General features: G+C 33.9%; 1 protein-coding gene across 2 annotated transcripts; it reads right to left on the bottom strand.

The window, feature by feature from the left end:
* Window positions 1-324: 324 nt before the first annotated feature.
* Window positions 325-13,873, bottom strand: LOC106464950 (venom protein 59.1-like). 2 transcript variants are annotated; one of them, XM_022392763.1, is made up of 3 exons: window positions 8,204-8,243; window positions 6,854-6,977; window positions 325-1,237 (listed from the first exon to the last, which is right to left on the bottom strand). In XM_022392763.1, the coding sequence occupies exons 1-3, from the start codon at window positions 8,218-8,220 to the stop codon at window positions 1,085-1,087; spliced, it is 294 nt and encodes a 97-aa protein (XP_022248471.1). In that variant the 5' UTR covers window positions 8,221-8,243; the 3' UTR covers window positions 325-1,084. The 2 variants fall into 2 exon arrangements, 1 of the variants encoding a protein (XP_022248471.1); XR_002611861.1 differs by lacking the exon at window positions 325-1,237 and adding an exon at window positions 13,780-13,873 and having other exon boundaries at window positions 8,204-8,264.
* Between the last annotated feature and the right edge of the window lie 2,492 nt (window positions 13,874-16,365).

Genomic DNA, 16,365 nt, shown 5'->3' with positions numbered 1-16,365 from the left:
GATCTAATGGCTCCAAAACGCGATCCGCTCTTTGGGTGAAAATCGATCAAAGAGTACCACAAATAATAGCGGTGATTAAGTTTAGCTAGTTACCTTATTTCTAGTTTAGCAGTTTGAAATTACGCGCAGACAGCCCTTTGTGTAGCTTTTTACAAAAGTTCTGAAACAAACAAACAAATAATTGCGATGGTTATTAAAAATTGAAAAACATTAAAACATGTATTATATAATTTCTAAGTATTATTGTTATTATATTAAGTGTGCGCATGCTTGTTAATCACCAATTTACAAGAAATAAATGCAATAAATACTAGAGAAGTAATAGACAGAGAAAATCCACCGTATTGCCATATTTTATTTGGAAATGTTTTATATAAGTGTTTGGACAATAACGTGTGTCATAACACAGTTCACTCTACATTCGTCTTTTAATTCAATTTTAATAAACTATGAAATTGAACAAATTCAATACACTTTAAGTGACGACATAATTTCAAATATTCTCAACAATATCAGATCGTAAATATTTTAAAACTAGAAAATCTGATTTAGGTAAACATTTCTTATTAGATTCTAGTCAGGTTTATTATATTGTAACAGAATAACGGCAAATATGAAATGTTTATATGTTAATATCAGTACGTTGGAGATTCGTTTTAGCCTTGCAAGTTACTAGACAAATGTTTTGTTCGATCCATGTGTGAAACGTTATTTTATCAACTTTTATTATTGGTAAATAACTAGACATGTAGGTTATTCATTCATGGTGATAGATACAATGTTAGTTACTTTCAATACACAAAATTAAATGATTGTTATTTTCACACAAACATACAATATACCATGAGAAGAACATTTCAGAGCTCATTTTATATCTGTAAATAAAGTTTTATATTCATTAGGGATGATCTCTGAATACAGAAGAAAAAATTAAAACTTATTTAACACAAGATTATAATCATTCACATTAAATCAATTAACAAATATATTTTTTCCTTATTTGCACTTAAGTGCTTGAAGAATTATCAACAAAGCAAAAAAGAATTAAGTGGAGAAAAAATTGCAAAGTTTCAGGTTTCTAAAATTAACCCAAAGGTTTAACTGGTGTTGTTTCTTCTGCGGCTTCAACAACACACCTCCCAGGCAACTGGGGGTATGAAGAATTTGGTTGACACTTTAAGCCTTTCATACAAGTTCCTGCGTGATTCCAAATCCCACCACACTGATCTTGTAGTCCCTGTTGAGAGGATATTGTAACTATTAACTCCATAAACTTGAGAAATGGCAAAGACAGAACTATTTCTGCATGCTAGAACTAAGTAGAGATTTTGTAGAAATGCTACAAGATCATCTGCCATAAATGTAAAACATTCTTTACAGTGAAAAAGTAACTGAACTTCCTGCACATTGATTCTCAAGTTCACTAGATTCAAGTAATAATACCTACGTCTATTATATTAAAGACTTTTTCTTAATTGTGTTAATGGTACATGGAATATACTTGTGTGTATTTCACTTCTCACACTTTATGTTATGTTTCGATAACTTTTTTTTCTTAATGTTTTGAAAAGTAATAGTTAGAGCTTGCTGATTTGTATATATTTACAATAATTTAAATAATAACACACATTCTCCTGTAAACTACTGTTTTTTTTATACATTTAGAACTAACATAGAAATAATTTTGCCAAAGAATATGTCTGGAACTGGGCTTCTAAGCCTTACATTTACCAGCAAATATGTTTCCAGCCTTTTCATTCTACCATTCAGAATATCCAAGCTTTCAACATTTTCAAAATCCTGAAAAACTTGTGAGTCACCTCTATTTCTGTGCCCCAGAAAAAATAAGGTCAAATTTTAAATGCTTTGTTTGATCCATGTATGAAATAGAGGGAACATATTTTAAACTTTGATTATAGGCAATACCCCAAATAATATGGTGGAAAGTAAATGTTTAAAATTTCTTTAAAAAAAAGATCCTAGTACGATTAGTTTCAAGCTGCTAATAACAATCACACTAAATTCCTACTATCTTTTCTAATAAATCAATATCTCCATAATATGTGGTATATCAATATACAATGTGTTCCTATTTTCTTGTAATATTATAGTATTTATTCTGAATATATTCTTTGTCTGTAGATATGTAAGTTTCAAATAACACGTGGTCGAAAAAAGCTGTTAAGTCGACTTCATTCTAGCTGTTTTTGTTTCATTGTTGTTTTCTAGTAGATAATTCCTGCTCTGCTTATGGTGGATAATGCTGAGTGTGAGAGATCTTCTCACCCTTACTGAGGCAGTTTTTGTTATGATGCAGTACGAAATGATAATTTCGAACTGATCCTAAGAGAGAAAGAAGCCTGTACCAGAAGCTTCAGCAACTAAACCATGGACAGAACATCCTGTCCAAGCACTAACATATGCCAGTTTTAAACTCAACCAAGGATCAACCACCCACACAGACTGGCATCGTAATACAATCACACTGGTATCAAATAAATTGGCAGGGCTATCCCAGTCCTCACATGATTTATATGCTGCAATATATGTTGTTGTTCAGTTACCTTCGAGTAATGTGCCCATACCTTGCTGAGAAGCAACATAGCCAAGGATCGAACTTCTGTATTTAAGTGTTTTACACTCACAAAAAAGAAACCTATCATTCTATAGGTATTTGAAGAACTTATACCATTTCGTCACAATTCAATTCTTCGTATTGTTAGCCGACACTGGGCAGCTTGTACATAATTGAATAAATAGAGTTGTTTAAATATTTGTTTAAACAACTCTATTTATTCAGTTATAGCCAAGGACATTAGTTTTGACTGATGGTGCAACAGGTAGGGAAGAACCAATATCAGACAGTTAATACTGCTGTTACAGCTCTAGAAAACTTCAAGATCCCAAATCAGATCTGGTTACGATCTTGGATAAAGCAATAAACAAGTTTCTCCAAAACGTGGGATAGTCAACCCAGCTCTCTCAGGGCTGGGTGGATCATGGTATGTATCTGTAAGAGTATAAGAGCGAGAAATAGAGCTCCTGGATGATACAGTAACAGACGGAACACTGATAGATCTTGTGGTGTATGAGGCACTCCGAACAAAACCACCACCTGAGCCAGTTGACATGAACTTCATTCTGGTGAACAGAGATGGACTAGATGTGAATGGAAACGAAACATACTCTGACTTTGTATAGGATGTTTCACTAACAGAATGAAGGTAGTTCTCACTGACCTAGGTTTGGCATCAGCATCCTTGGAATGGATGTACTGTGGGAATTATTAGTGAACTTAAGTTCTGCAGTCAATTACTTGATGTAACCCAGACCGACCCCAAAAACAGTAGACTGCATTAGTATATGTGGTAGAGTAAATCCCAATACCCTCATGTGTACAAGTGGTGTTCCAAGCAGTGTATTGGTGCTGTGTAATATGATTACATAACCCACAAATGAAATGAGCTATTTCTTATCCAGAAGGTAAGTAGCAACAGCTTGGACAGTTATCTGTTCAAGTGATATGAAATCTTGGTGTTCTACAGCAATTGTGGACAATGAGTAACAGAAGTGAAAATAACCAATGCTAGCATTAATTTTAGGGTTGCATCTGCACGGCATTCAAAAGCAAATACATAGATGGATACTAGTACATTTAATATTATTGAATTATTATTCTGCAGGCAACCTAAGCTCAATGCAACAGCAGCAACTCAATGACTTGTTAGCAGAATATGGCAATGTATTTATAGGACAAGATGGCTGACTACAACAATCACACAACATCATATATATACAGCCGATACACTTCCAATCAAACAACAACCATGCAGGTTTCCCTTGAGCATTATGGATATAGCCATCACTGAAGTACAGTGAATGTTAAAAGTTCTGCATAGATGTTAGATATGTGAACATTGTAACTCACATTGATACCTTTCTATTACCATAAACAGTTGAATGTCTAAAATTCTGGTAAGGGGACCATTGGTTCAATATGTTAGACCTTGCACTGGGATACTGAGGTAGAGATGTTCTTCACATGGAGTGATTGTAATAATATAAAAGACTGTTCAGTGTAGGTATTATTTGTTTATCTATTTGGTGAGTGAAGATTTCATGATTGTTTAGCTTTTTCATAACAAGAGAATTAAAAGCTATTATTTTAAAGTAAATGTTATGACAATTTTAGTTATGTAACTCGATAAGACTCGTACGTTGTGTATATAGTTCATTGATGTATGTCGAGGATATAGAGATTTCTGGAAGGCGAGCTGATGATTAAGTGATAAATATATAAATAGTGTGAGACGAGCGAGAATAGCAGACAGACAGAGCAGACGAGAGACCAGAGAGCGAGAAGAGAGCCAAAAGTAAAGCCGAGTGAAAGAGAGTTTTGGTTAGAGAAAAGTTAGAAAACGTAAAGTGAACCGTCGTAGGAGTGAAAGGCCTAACAGATGATATGTTAAAGTGAGATTAACAGTTTTTTGACATTTTAGGAGAATAATTTGTCACGCCAAAGGGTGTTCTAAAGCAATTGAACCGGCCAGTATGGAGTTTGACAAAAAGCAGGCAAATATTTGGAAGTAGGTCTACATGCGAAAAGCAGACGTTTATTGGATGTAGGCCTAAATAAGAAAAAACAGATGAGTATCGGAAGTTCAGGATACAACTGTGATAACTCAACAAGGCAGCGTAAGTGAATTATACACCGATACTGTTGTAATAAGAAGAAAAAGAAGAAGAAAAGAGAGAGAGAGAAGAAAAGGAATAAGTGTTTAACATAAAAATAGAGAAAGATATTACAGCTTGTCAACTGAATTCTAGAGCAATTGAACTGGCATAAGTGGACTTTTGATAACAAGAAGAGAAATTTATAGTACTTAAGATACAACTTCGACACATATAGTGTAAATAATTTTTGTACATACGTTTAACTTGTTTTGAATGTTTTTATAAACAGTCGGAGTGCAAGCTGTTCATTTATCGTCGAATTTATCGCCAACAGGTCACATACACCTATTGTACAAGAATCCTTAACTCAACATACCTATATATATTTACTTACTATATATATTATTAAAAAGATTGTTTGTTTGTTTGTTTAATTATGCACAAAGCTACACAAGGGCTATCTGTGCTCTGCCCACCACGGGTATCGAAACCCGGTTTCTAGCGTTGTAAGTCCGGAGACATACCGCTGTGCTACTGGGGGGCTATTAAAAAGAATAAATCATCATTATTTTGCCAGTGATAAATGCAAGCAATCGAGTTCTTGAAGTGTGCTTCAGTAGAAGCCCCATTGTTGGCACATTCAAAATAGGACTGTGAATTCCTGTTAAAACATCAGCACAAGTGATAGTGAAATTGTAGCAGTGTTATCACAGTTGCAGGATTGATTAGAACATGTACTCGCATACGCTTGTCATAAATATTCACAGCTCCTGAACACGATGAAGAAAGAATATATGTTTAAAGTTGTGATCTTCGTAAAACAGTTCTGGCACTTATTCTATGGTGGAAAGTTCATTGTTTGAGTGAAACATGAACCACTGAAGTGGCTGATGAACTTTAAAAATCCTGAAGGGATGGAAGCGTACTGGATAGTAGCATTGCAAAAATATGATTTGATGATACATTGTCGCCTTGGTGTTCTATACTGTTGTGATAAGAAAAAAAGAAGAAAAGGAATAAGTGAATTATACACTGATAGTGTTTAAGATAAAAATAGAGAAAAGCAACCTAAGCTCAATGCAGCAGCAACAACTCAATGACTTGTTGGCAGAATATAGCAATGTATTTGTAGGACAAATGGCTGACTACAACATTCACACAACATCATATACATAAAGATGATACACTTCCAATCAAACAACAACCATGCAGGTTTCCCTGGAGCATTAGGGATATAGCCATCACTGATGTACAGTGAATGTTAAAGTTCTGCATAGATGTTAGATATGTGGGAGTTGAGACCATTTCTGCTATAACGCCGACAAGCCATAGCAGGTAAAAACCACAATAAATGTTTTGTAAACTCCAGAAAAAAATAACCTAGATCTAGTTGGGACACTCCTTGTATACAACAAGATAAAGTGTGACTTGCTCATATTGAGGAATATAGCATAGACACATGTAACAGACAGTTACAAGTGCAAGAAAGAGTGATATACCATTGTTATCAAACACCGAGCAGTGATACTAAGCCTTTGATACAGTTGATGATCTCCAGAGCTTTCAGGAATGAGATTTTCTAAATTTTGTATAGTACAATGACTGGAGGACAGAGGCTCTTCTGACGGCATTCGAATCAAGGTGTTTAGCATTTTGTGTTGCCCAAGAAAAAGCCAGCCTAAACAGGTACACTACAGAAACCAATTGTTTGTTCTCCTCTGCGAAGAATAGCCCTAGATAACGCTAGTCCAATCCAGGAGACAGAACGAAGTCACCTGTAGGTACTTGTTAAAAATACTTGTTAAAATGCTCGATCTTTCGATACAGTTATCTATATCTTTATCTTGTTTGTTGAAAATTGTTATTAATATCTTGGTTGTTGCAAATCATTTCCGCTATTCTTAACTTTGAAGAAAAACGCTGACTCTTGAAGATTATTACCAATACTTTGATTTGTAAAGACCATTACCAGAATCTTTAAAAGGGGTTATCGTTATTTTCCCTTGAAGATGTTTTATTTGTAATACGATATTTGAAACAGTTCACTATAAAGGTAAGTTTTCTTGTGATGTAAATGAATCATAGTTTACCAGTTAAAAATTAACATCAAAGATTTAATGCTTTTACCAAGAATACATTTATAAAACAGAAGGTTTTAATGTAGTGGTTAAATATTTACCTTGGCACAAACGGTGCAGCATCCACATTGGTCAAGCAACTTTTCCGTGGAACATGATTCTATTGGCTCACATTTTGAAGTATCGCATACAGGACAAAAGTTGGGCATGGACATGGAAATGGACCTGTTTAAAATATACAAAAACTTATTTTAGGTTTAATTTTCAACAAATTCTCCCCAGTACTAGAGCTATAAATATACTGTATAAGAGCAATCTTAAAATGGCCAAGTACAGATAAATTGTCTGAACAAAGCGTTGATCTGTTTCGAAAAATATTAACCAAAAAGAACATCCTTTTATATAAAACGGGTGTTATGTGTGTTTTGACGAACAAATGCTCAAAACAACTTATACAGACCAAAATAACAACTCGCACATGTTTGTTCGATCATACGCTACCTTCCCTGTTACCAGTCTGCCATTTACACCATAACTACTCCATGCTTGTAGACAATAACATCATTATAGAACAGTTTGCAAATATGTTGGTAAGACTAATTCTGTAAATAGATGGTTAGGATTAAGAATATCATGACTATGTGCATCTCTCAATGGCTCAGCGGTGAGCGTGTGCTCTCCTGATGCTAAAAAATCTTGGATACCTTGAGTAACAACGATTATCTAAAAAATTTTTATTAATCCAATACTGAAAACATTTCTTTTCTGGGTTAAATATTTCTTTAGTCATCTTGAAAACTCAAGTCTGATTTTTTTTTATCGGTCTCACAAACCTATTTAAATACAAAGTTATTTTTGTGGAAGTTTCGTTTAGTTTGTGTTTTTAGCGCAATTATACTAGTTAAAACATTCAAAATATTTTCACTACACCCAAGAATATTAAGCTGTACGTACTGTGGCACCGTCTTGGTATTTGCGTACTATTTATACATCGAGAACATCTAGACTTGGCTAACGAACCAACACACACATAACAAAAACGTTAGATTTACACATAACGCAGCTAGTTGCTATCACAAAAACTGTTTGAAAATTAAAAGTGGGAATTTTACAAGAGCTATAAAAATACTCCGAGTTAATAGAACGAACGTTGTTATTAATTAACTAATAGAGAAGATGTGCATAAGAGCATTTGGAACGGAATACTGGCTGTCTGAAACACATGTGTTACGTTGTATAACTGGGGTTTGGCACATTTGCACCGAAAACTGTACTACTTACTTTCATGTCAGGGTGCAAGGTGTAAGATCTGAGTAGAGTTCTTAGTATTCCAGATGAGTCTAAATTAATGAAACCTTTTTTGTACAACGATATTGTTAATTGAAGTAATAAATGTGTAAACATGCTAGTTTTAATGCTATACGTTATAAAATTACTATTATTGTACTCACCACGTAACAGTCGTCATAAAGATCAACACAAACAGCACAGTCTGCATTGTTTGATTTGGTGCTGAAAAGGAATGGATGAACAGCAAAATTAACAAATACCAATATATATCTGTCATACTTATTATATATATATATATATATATCTGTCATACATAGTATACATCTGTAATATATACTATACATATCTGCCATGTATACAATACATCAGCCATACAATATACATACATACAATATTTTCTATTCTTTTAGGAACTTTTCAACAGTTTATATAAAACTACAAATCCTCCCTAATTCTATACAATATATATATATATATATATATCCTTTCTCATTCTTTCTATCAATATATATATATATGTAAAGTAGAAATATAATTTACCTGTTTTGGCCACTTACCAAATATTTCCTAGTGAATTTTGTTTCATCCAGCAAATTTATATATTGCTAAAAGATTCATATCTTGTAATTGATATCATAAAACATCGTTACATAAATCTTATCGCATAGAAAACAATATTTTCTGTTCTTTGAGGAACTTTTCAACAATTTATGTAAAACTAAAAATCCTCCCTAATTCCATATTACTCGTGTTATTTTCCTGTAGAAATGTTAAGTTTACTTGTATCAGATCTCACTAGGTCATTAGCATTGTCGTAAATCATTATCTTCTATTTGATCTTAGTTATCTTAATCCCATCAAGGTACTTTATACAGAGAACTGATCGTATCTATGTGCATGCTGTTTTAGGAACTACAGAGAAGGAGAAACAAAAAACAGTACTTATAAATATTCAGAAAGAAAAATTTATCTTGATCATTCTTAACCAAATAACAACAATCAGAAAGTTTGTTCAGATTTACACTGTTTGTTTGGAATAATTTCTAATTTAAATTGGATCTTAGTTCATTAATAAAGAAGTGTTAATACAAAGCAGAAGTATTTAAATATTGCATTTATAAGCATAAGATACTAAACCGAAACTACAGTGAAGCTAGCAGCATGTTCAACAGTTACTAACATCAATTTCACATTTAGAAACCGAAAAGTTACATACATGAATATTAATAAAAATATCACTTGAACCAGAATCTTACCACTGTGTGATACAAAATATAATCAGATGAGAAAATATTGGGCTCTTAATTTAATTAAATCATAAATATTCCACATTTCAGCCATTTTACTTGCTTTTTCTCCTAGCCAAGATTTATAAACGTTATGACTAACTTTAATTGGCTCTAACTTAAGTTGCTTACACCATTCAACATATTCAGTTAACAGATGTAATGAATTTCCAATTGAAGATGAATTTTCATTTTATTTGTACGACACTTATCTTTGGATAAAACTACACGTGTCGAGAAACGTTTTATACATATACATCAGTCACCTCTCTCAAATCTTGCCTGATCCTAAGTTCTTCTTGCTTTATAATACATGCAGTGCTTAAGTAAAAGCTACTATATACCAAGTGTTTCTTTGCAATTCTTGTAAATGTTTGACTTCTTTGTTTTGTAGCATGATGATATAATTTTACGTTACACCACAAGTAATTGTGATATTACATATTAAAACTGGATTCAGTAGGTAAGTATTAAACCGTACCAATGCTGTAGATTTGGAAGCGATGCATTGCGTAAAATAAACTGAACTTGGAAAGAAAATGAAAGACTAAAACGCAATTGTAGAACAAAGAAAAAAACTTTATTGTTTGAAAAAAACGTTATTTCAATAGTTATCAAAACTACAACAACATAAACGCCTGTGCTCTAGTGATCTTTTTAATTTAAGCAGCGTTTTGTTGAAGTTATTATGGTTTATTTTAATAATTAAAACATACACTCATACTTATTTTCAAACAATTTCGTGCATATGTACAGTATTAGCCGTTATTTATGTAATGAGAATAACTGCTGGCCTAGGTAACCTGGGATTGTGGAATACCTCAATAGGACTTTAGTTTATCTTATCAATGTGGTATATATACAATCCAGATACTTTTTTATACGAGGACGTGTTCTTCTATAGCACCAGCAATCAACACAATTCTACAATAAAAACTTAGAGTTTGATTGTAAACACCCCAGCACCTCTGATTTCAAGCTTTGTGATATACATATGACTGAATTCGTTTCCATGTTATGAAATGGTAAAACATAGTTTTTAACTGCTACAGTAAATATAAAAACGATGAGTAGTAAAATATTATAACAACAAGTGTGGTGACTATATTTTATCTCGAATAATCGTTGTAATTTTTTATCATGGTGCAAGTTTCGAAACTTATAAATAAAATATTACTAGTTTTCAAACGAGATCCAAAACTCGAGCGCTTCAGGAAGAAGAATAGTGAACTATTCGAAAGCCCTCGAGTTTTGGGTCTCATTTGAAAACCATTACAACTTTTGTATGTGATCCTCTGTGCCAACGTCTTAATCAGAAACTTATTAGTTTCAACTTTGAAAAAGACGAGGCATGAGATTAAAAAAATTCTTTGAGGCAACATGTGAAATGTTCCGAGATTATTCTTTGCAGTTTAATGCGTTCTTTAGGTAAATATTTTCTGTTAAGAACAAAGCCTATCTGTGCTGTATTCGACACTGATATTGAAACCCAATTTTTTAGTGTTATAAGCCAGAGGCGTTTTTAACACTTCAAACTACTCGGTGAAATATTCTTAGGGGGCCCATCTGTACCGATCAGCTATAGGTATAGAATTGTATAAGTTTTTTTGCATCACTTTGGGGGATCGCAATATGAGAGGCTCGACGGTGCAATGCCCCGATGGCACCGACATTATAAAATACGCCACTGTCATAAGCTCTCAAACTTACTGCTGAGCAACTGGGAGGCTGATAACAGTCAAATGCTATTGGGCGAGTTACGCCCGTGTTTTTTAATTAACATTATTCTTACTATAATGAGCGCAGCATGTATATATGTATCTTTGTATATGGCCGAAATAATAAATACAATGTGGCGTCACAAACAAAAATCCATAAACAAGTTTCACACTTTGGGTATTCAAGATTTAGACAATTAGAAAAATAACTCCGATATGTGTAACAACCATTTCTTTATCACAGAACACAATTTTAAATAACAGTACTCTCCTCACAACATAAACACGACTTTCACTAAGACTGTACGTGAAGGTTTGATTATATCTTTACTGTTGTAATGTAAATATGGAGTTCTTAAAAAAAGTGTTATTTTTTTCAGTAAATGGTACCGCTTATAATATATAAAACATTATAGTTTATATCAGCCCAATCCGAACATTTTTCCAGTGCAGTACTTCCTTTTTTTAGAAAATGTTCACTTTTTTTTTTCAATGAGGTATGATGGCCCGGCATGGCCAGGTGGTTAGGGCACTCGACTCGCAATCTGAGAGTCGCGGGTTCGAATCCCAGTCACACCAAACATGCTCGCCCTTTCAGCCGTGGGGGCGTTATAATGTGACGGTCAATCCCACTATTCGTTGGTAAAAGAGTAGCCCAAGAGTTGGCGGTGGGTGGTGATGACTAGCCTTCCCTCTAGTTTTACACCATTAAATTAGGGACGGCTAGCCCTCGTGTAGCTTTGCGCGAAATTCAAAAACAAACAAACAATCAATGAGGTATGAATATTTTGCCTCTCCCCCCTCCCAAAAAAAAAGAAAAGGTTGAACCGTTCGGTTTTTAACCCTTTAGCCCCTTCAGGTCGTAATCTGTTGTGGTGTTCTGTTTTTCTCCACTAATGTATAATCCTATATTTATTTTGGTTTCCAAATTACCAGTTGTTGGGTGTTTTTAAAACCACATTTCAGCAGATATTCACAGTAACAAATGCTGGTGGTTACATTCCGCAGAACTGAGCGTGTACGCTTTATTGCATTCAAAGTATTTATTATTTTAAGTTAATATTTTCTCTCGTCTTGTTTTAACAGTATATATATAAAAGTTTTAAATAATTACTCAAAACAATTCCAATAGAAAGGTTATGAAAATGGTGTGTAAAAGTTGAACGGACATACCAGTTGAAGGTGTGTAAAATGTTGAACGGACATACCAGTTGAAGGTGTGTAAATGTTGAACGGACATACCAGTTGAAGGTGTGAAAAAGTTGAACGGACAGCTGAAAGTACTTTCATGCAATATTCTTAATATCCTCGTAAGTATCGCAAGTTGTCATTTTGTTTTGAAAAATGATACTAAAACACTTTGAATAGACTTATAAAAGATTTTTAATTGTCGATTTCATATTTGTATTGACGAAATTATGCTGATTTAGAGCTAAAAGAGAAATAAGTGATTTAAATTATTATTTTTGTAATCATTTGTTGACATGATAAAAATAACTAAATTACAAGTTTTAGGTGGCTGCTAACTTTCCATCAGTAAGAAGTTAAAACTGTCAGGAATGATATATTAACAAATTATTTATGGTTCATTTAAATAAAAGGTCAAGTCGCTATATTCAAGGATAGTTGTTTGTTTTCTTTTTTAACCTGCTTTAAAATGATTAAGCATCAGGACTGCAAAGAATAGATTGTTGTCCTTTTTTTAAACACGTGTATTTTGACTTTTTTTTCAAGGTGAATTGTCAACAGAAAATACATAAGTAGCATATCATTTTCTTAAGCAATTCTGTATTCATTCACGTAGTGTTTTTGTGAATTTGACGGCGAACTCCTCGCACAGATTTGGAGATAGTGGGACCAAACTTGGCACACGGCGGGTGTCCTAGCGGGGTCTTTTTCGGGTATGGGCCACTCATGGAGTAGCTATAATAGCAATTGGGGATAATGGAGAAGCTTAATCAGTACATTGGAGCTTCTGTGAATTGTGAGGGGGTTTTTGAAGCCCACAGATCCGCGCATGTATTTTATGCTAGTCTCGTTAATATTTATTATTCAATACCAAAACTGGCATCAGACCGACTAAGCCTTTGAAAAGTATATTACTAACTGTGAAGAATGAACAGCTGTCTTCAAGCATGATAGTGTTGCTTTATGCTCTGATGCTAAAAATACTCATATATTTGTAGCTAAGACGTTTTACTCCGCTTTACCTTTACTTTTACACAATTTATTCGCCAAATTAGCAACAGTGAACGATCATTGCGAACATGAGTAAATAGTGGATTTTTTAGACTGCAAGATTAAGCACTCATCAGATAATTTACTCTACAATACTTTTTCCTTCAATTTTACAGTAATACATAGCATTTTTAAGCTGGGCGACAAAGGGTAGCCACCAACTGTTTACAAGTATGAAACCCATTATACGGTAGAGAAAAAGCCGTAATTCATCAAAAAAAATCATCATCGCCCAGTAATTTAAAATTCCATTTGCTTGTTGACAAATTTTCTTGATTGAGCGACATTTCTGTTGCCCAGTCACTATATTAAAAAGGCTCTGCAGTAATCATACACACTTATTTTTCGCGTGCACCTTTCTATCGTACCCTGATTTTCATTTTAATTCCTTGTATTTCCAGAGCTATTCTATTGAACTTTTGGATAATATTCTTTCTGCACAATAATTAAGACAATTCTTTGCAAGGAGTGATATTATACATCGATAATTCTTACCTGTCACTCTACTAACTTGTTTTCACAGATCAGCCAAGTCTTTATATGATAGAACCAAGTTCATTTCAAATAATAATGTATTCCCCCACCCCCAGGAAATAGTAGTGTACACACTGATTTCCTTCTTCCTTTTCCTTGGTTGATGAAATCGGATGGGCGCCCAACAAACGGTTACTTAATTAGCTTTCATTTTTTGTTTTTGTTTTCGTTTATATTACTAGGCTTATTACATTTGTAAGTAGCAATCTTGTTTCCTCCTAGAAACATGTATGTAGCAATGAAGTAAGTCATTCATTACACACACAAATACCTCTCAAATGGCATATATAATTTTTCGAAACTACAAATATAATATATATGTATATGTAATAAAGTGCTTATAAACATTGGTGTTGTGCTATCGGTTTTAATACATACTGTTATTATTATAGTATTGAACCATTTGTATATAGCTAGCTTCTAGTGGTCAAGTTTATCTGTGACTCTGTTTGTTTTACGAATATTCGCGCAAAGCTATTGAAGGGCCACCAGCACTAGCCGTCCCTAATTTTAAACTGATAGACTGGATGGAAGGCAGCTAGTTAAGAGCACCTACCGCCAACCCTTGGACTACTCTTGTTTTATAGAATAGTGTGATTTGACCGTCAATCTTATAACGCACCCATGGCCCCAAAGTACGAAGGGCATAAAACAGGGCCAAGCTATGGAACACCAACGTGAAAATTTGAAACATTACCCGAAGTTAAGCGCCATGACCAATTAGACCAGAGCTTGATCATTTCTAGGAAAACAGGATACATCCCACGCCTCACAATGTTTTTGTTGAATACTAGAATGAGCCTGTTCCAAGCACTAGTGAATACATACATACAGCTACACTAGTCAGACCTCCTGACTGCAGTAGTCACAGACAATATCCTTATCAGTCAGTCACTATAAAATATTTATGTGAAAATGGGTTCTCCTTCCATTGTCTGGTTGTTATAGAAACAGAGCTTGGTATTAATGAGAAAATAAAATAACACTACTAGCAAAATCTATACACTGGTATCCGAAATGAAGCCAGTCTATGACAAGCTGCTATTTGAGCACATAACCTTGAGGTTATATGGCCTGCCTGTTCACAGTTTGTAGCCTCGAGGTTATACAGTCTGTTTGTTCACAACTTGTAAGATTGAGGTTATCCGGCCTGCCTGTTTACAACTTGCAACATTGAGGTAGTACAGCCTGCCTGTTCACAACTTGCAACCTTGAGGTCATAGAGCCTGTCTATTCACAACTTGTAACCTTGAGGTCATAGAGCCTGTCTGATCACAACTTGTAACTTTGAGGACATACAGCCTGCCTGTTCACAATTTATACTCTTGAGGTCATGGAGCCTGCCTGTTCCCAGCTTGTAATCTTGAGGTTATACAGCCTGACTGTTTACAACTTGTAACCTTGAGGTTATACAGCCTGTATTTTTAGAGCTTGTAACCTTGATGTTATACAGCTTGACTGTTTACAGTTTGTAACATTGAGGTTATACAGCCTGTATGTTTAGAGTTTGTAACCTTGATGTTATACAGCCTGACTGTTTAGAGTTTGTAACCTTGATGTTATACAGCCTGCCTGTTCACAATTTCATTTTATCTTCTGACGTAATCAAACACACTCTGAATAAGTAAAGTAATTCCTGATGTCACAAATAAATTTAGTTATACGTGTAGTCAATACAAGAAATGCAATCACTACGACTAAATTTAGTTAACACAAATTTCGTTTATAACATCTGCTTCTTCTGAAATAATAAACCCGCCCCCAGTGGCACAGCAGTATGTCACTGGATTTACAACGCTAGAAACCAGGTTTCGGTACCCGTGGTGGGCAGATCATAGGTAACCCGTTTTGTGCTTAACAAAGCTTTGAAAACAGAAATAATAAAATGAAGTAGATCATTCACTAATATCTACAAAGAAACATTTTAACTGTACAAGCCAAATGTACTTTTAAATCAAAACCACTCGGCAACAGTATTACATAATGTTTTCTATCGTTTTGAACCAACAAGTAATTATGATTTCACTTCAGAAAATTAAGTCTCAAAATCTCAGTTTTCCTCAATTGAAATATTTCTTTCACCAACATCAGTGCAAATAAAGGGTATACCATATTTCTCATTTCTAACACAACTCTATAACTTTCTCAAACAGAAATCATATTCTTAAAATGTTTCCGATTAGGGTCAAGTTGAAAATTTTATTTACAATGATTAAAAACACAAGAACTCACCATATTCCTTTCTCTGAGCCAATAATGTCTTAATATTTCAAGCCAACTTTTATATTTATCTGAAAACTTGTGCTTTTCTATGTTTCCCATTTGTGTACGCAATTAAATGTGAATAAACTGTCTGGTATGTGAACATAATATGTGTTACTATCTTTTTGTAGTGTTATAATATTCATTCTGAATTTTTCTTTAGTATGAATATATGCAGGTTTTGCAAGGCAGTAGTCAAGAAAACAGTCAAGTTGATCTTATTTCGAATTACCCTTGTTCTTTTGGTTACTTCTCGAAGTAGGTACTATATTTTACAGCTCGGGG

This window comes from Limulus polyphemus, unplaced genomic scaffold (assembly GCF_000517525.1).
Source record: "Limulus polyphemus unplaced genomic scaffold, Limulus_polyphemus-2.1.2 Scaffold1792, whole genome shotgun sequence".
In the NCBI taxonomy this organism is placed as follows: domain Eukaryota; kingdom Metazoa; phylum Arthropoda; class Merostomata; order Xiphosura; family Limulidae; genus Limulus; species Limulus polyphemus.
Note: the sequence above shows the minus strand (reverse complement) of the source record. Positions and strands in the feature narration are given on the sequence as shown.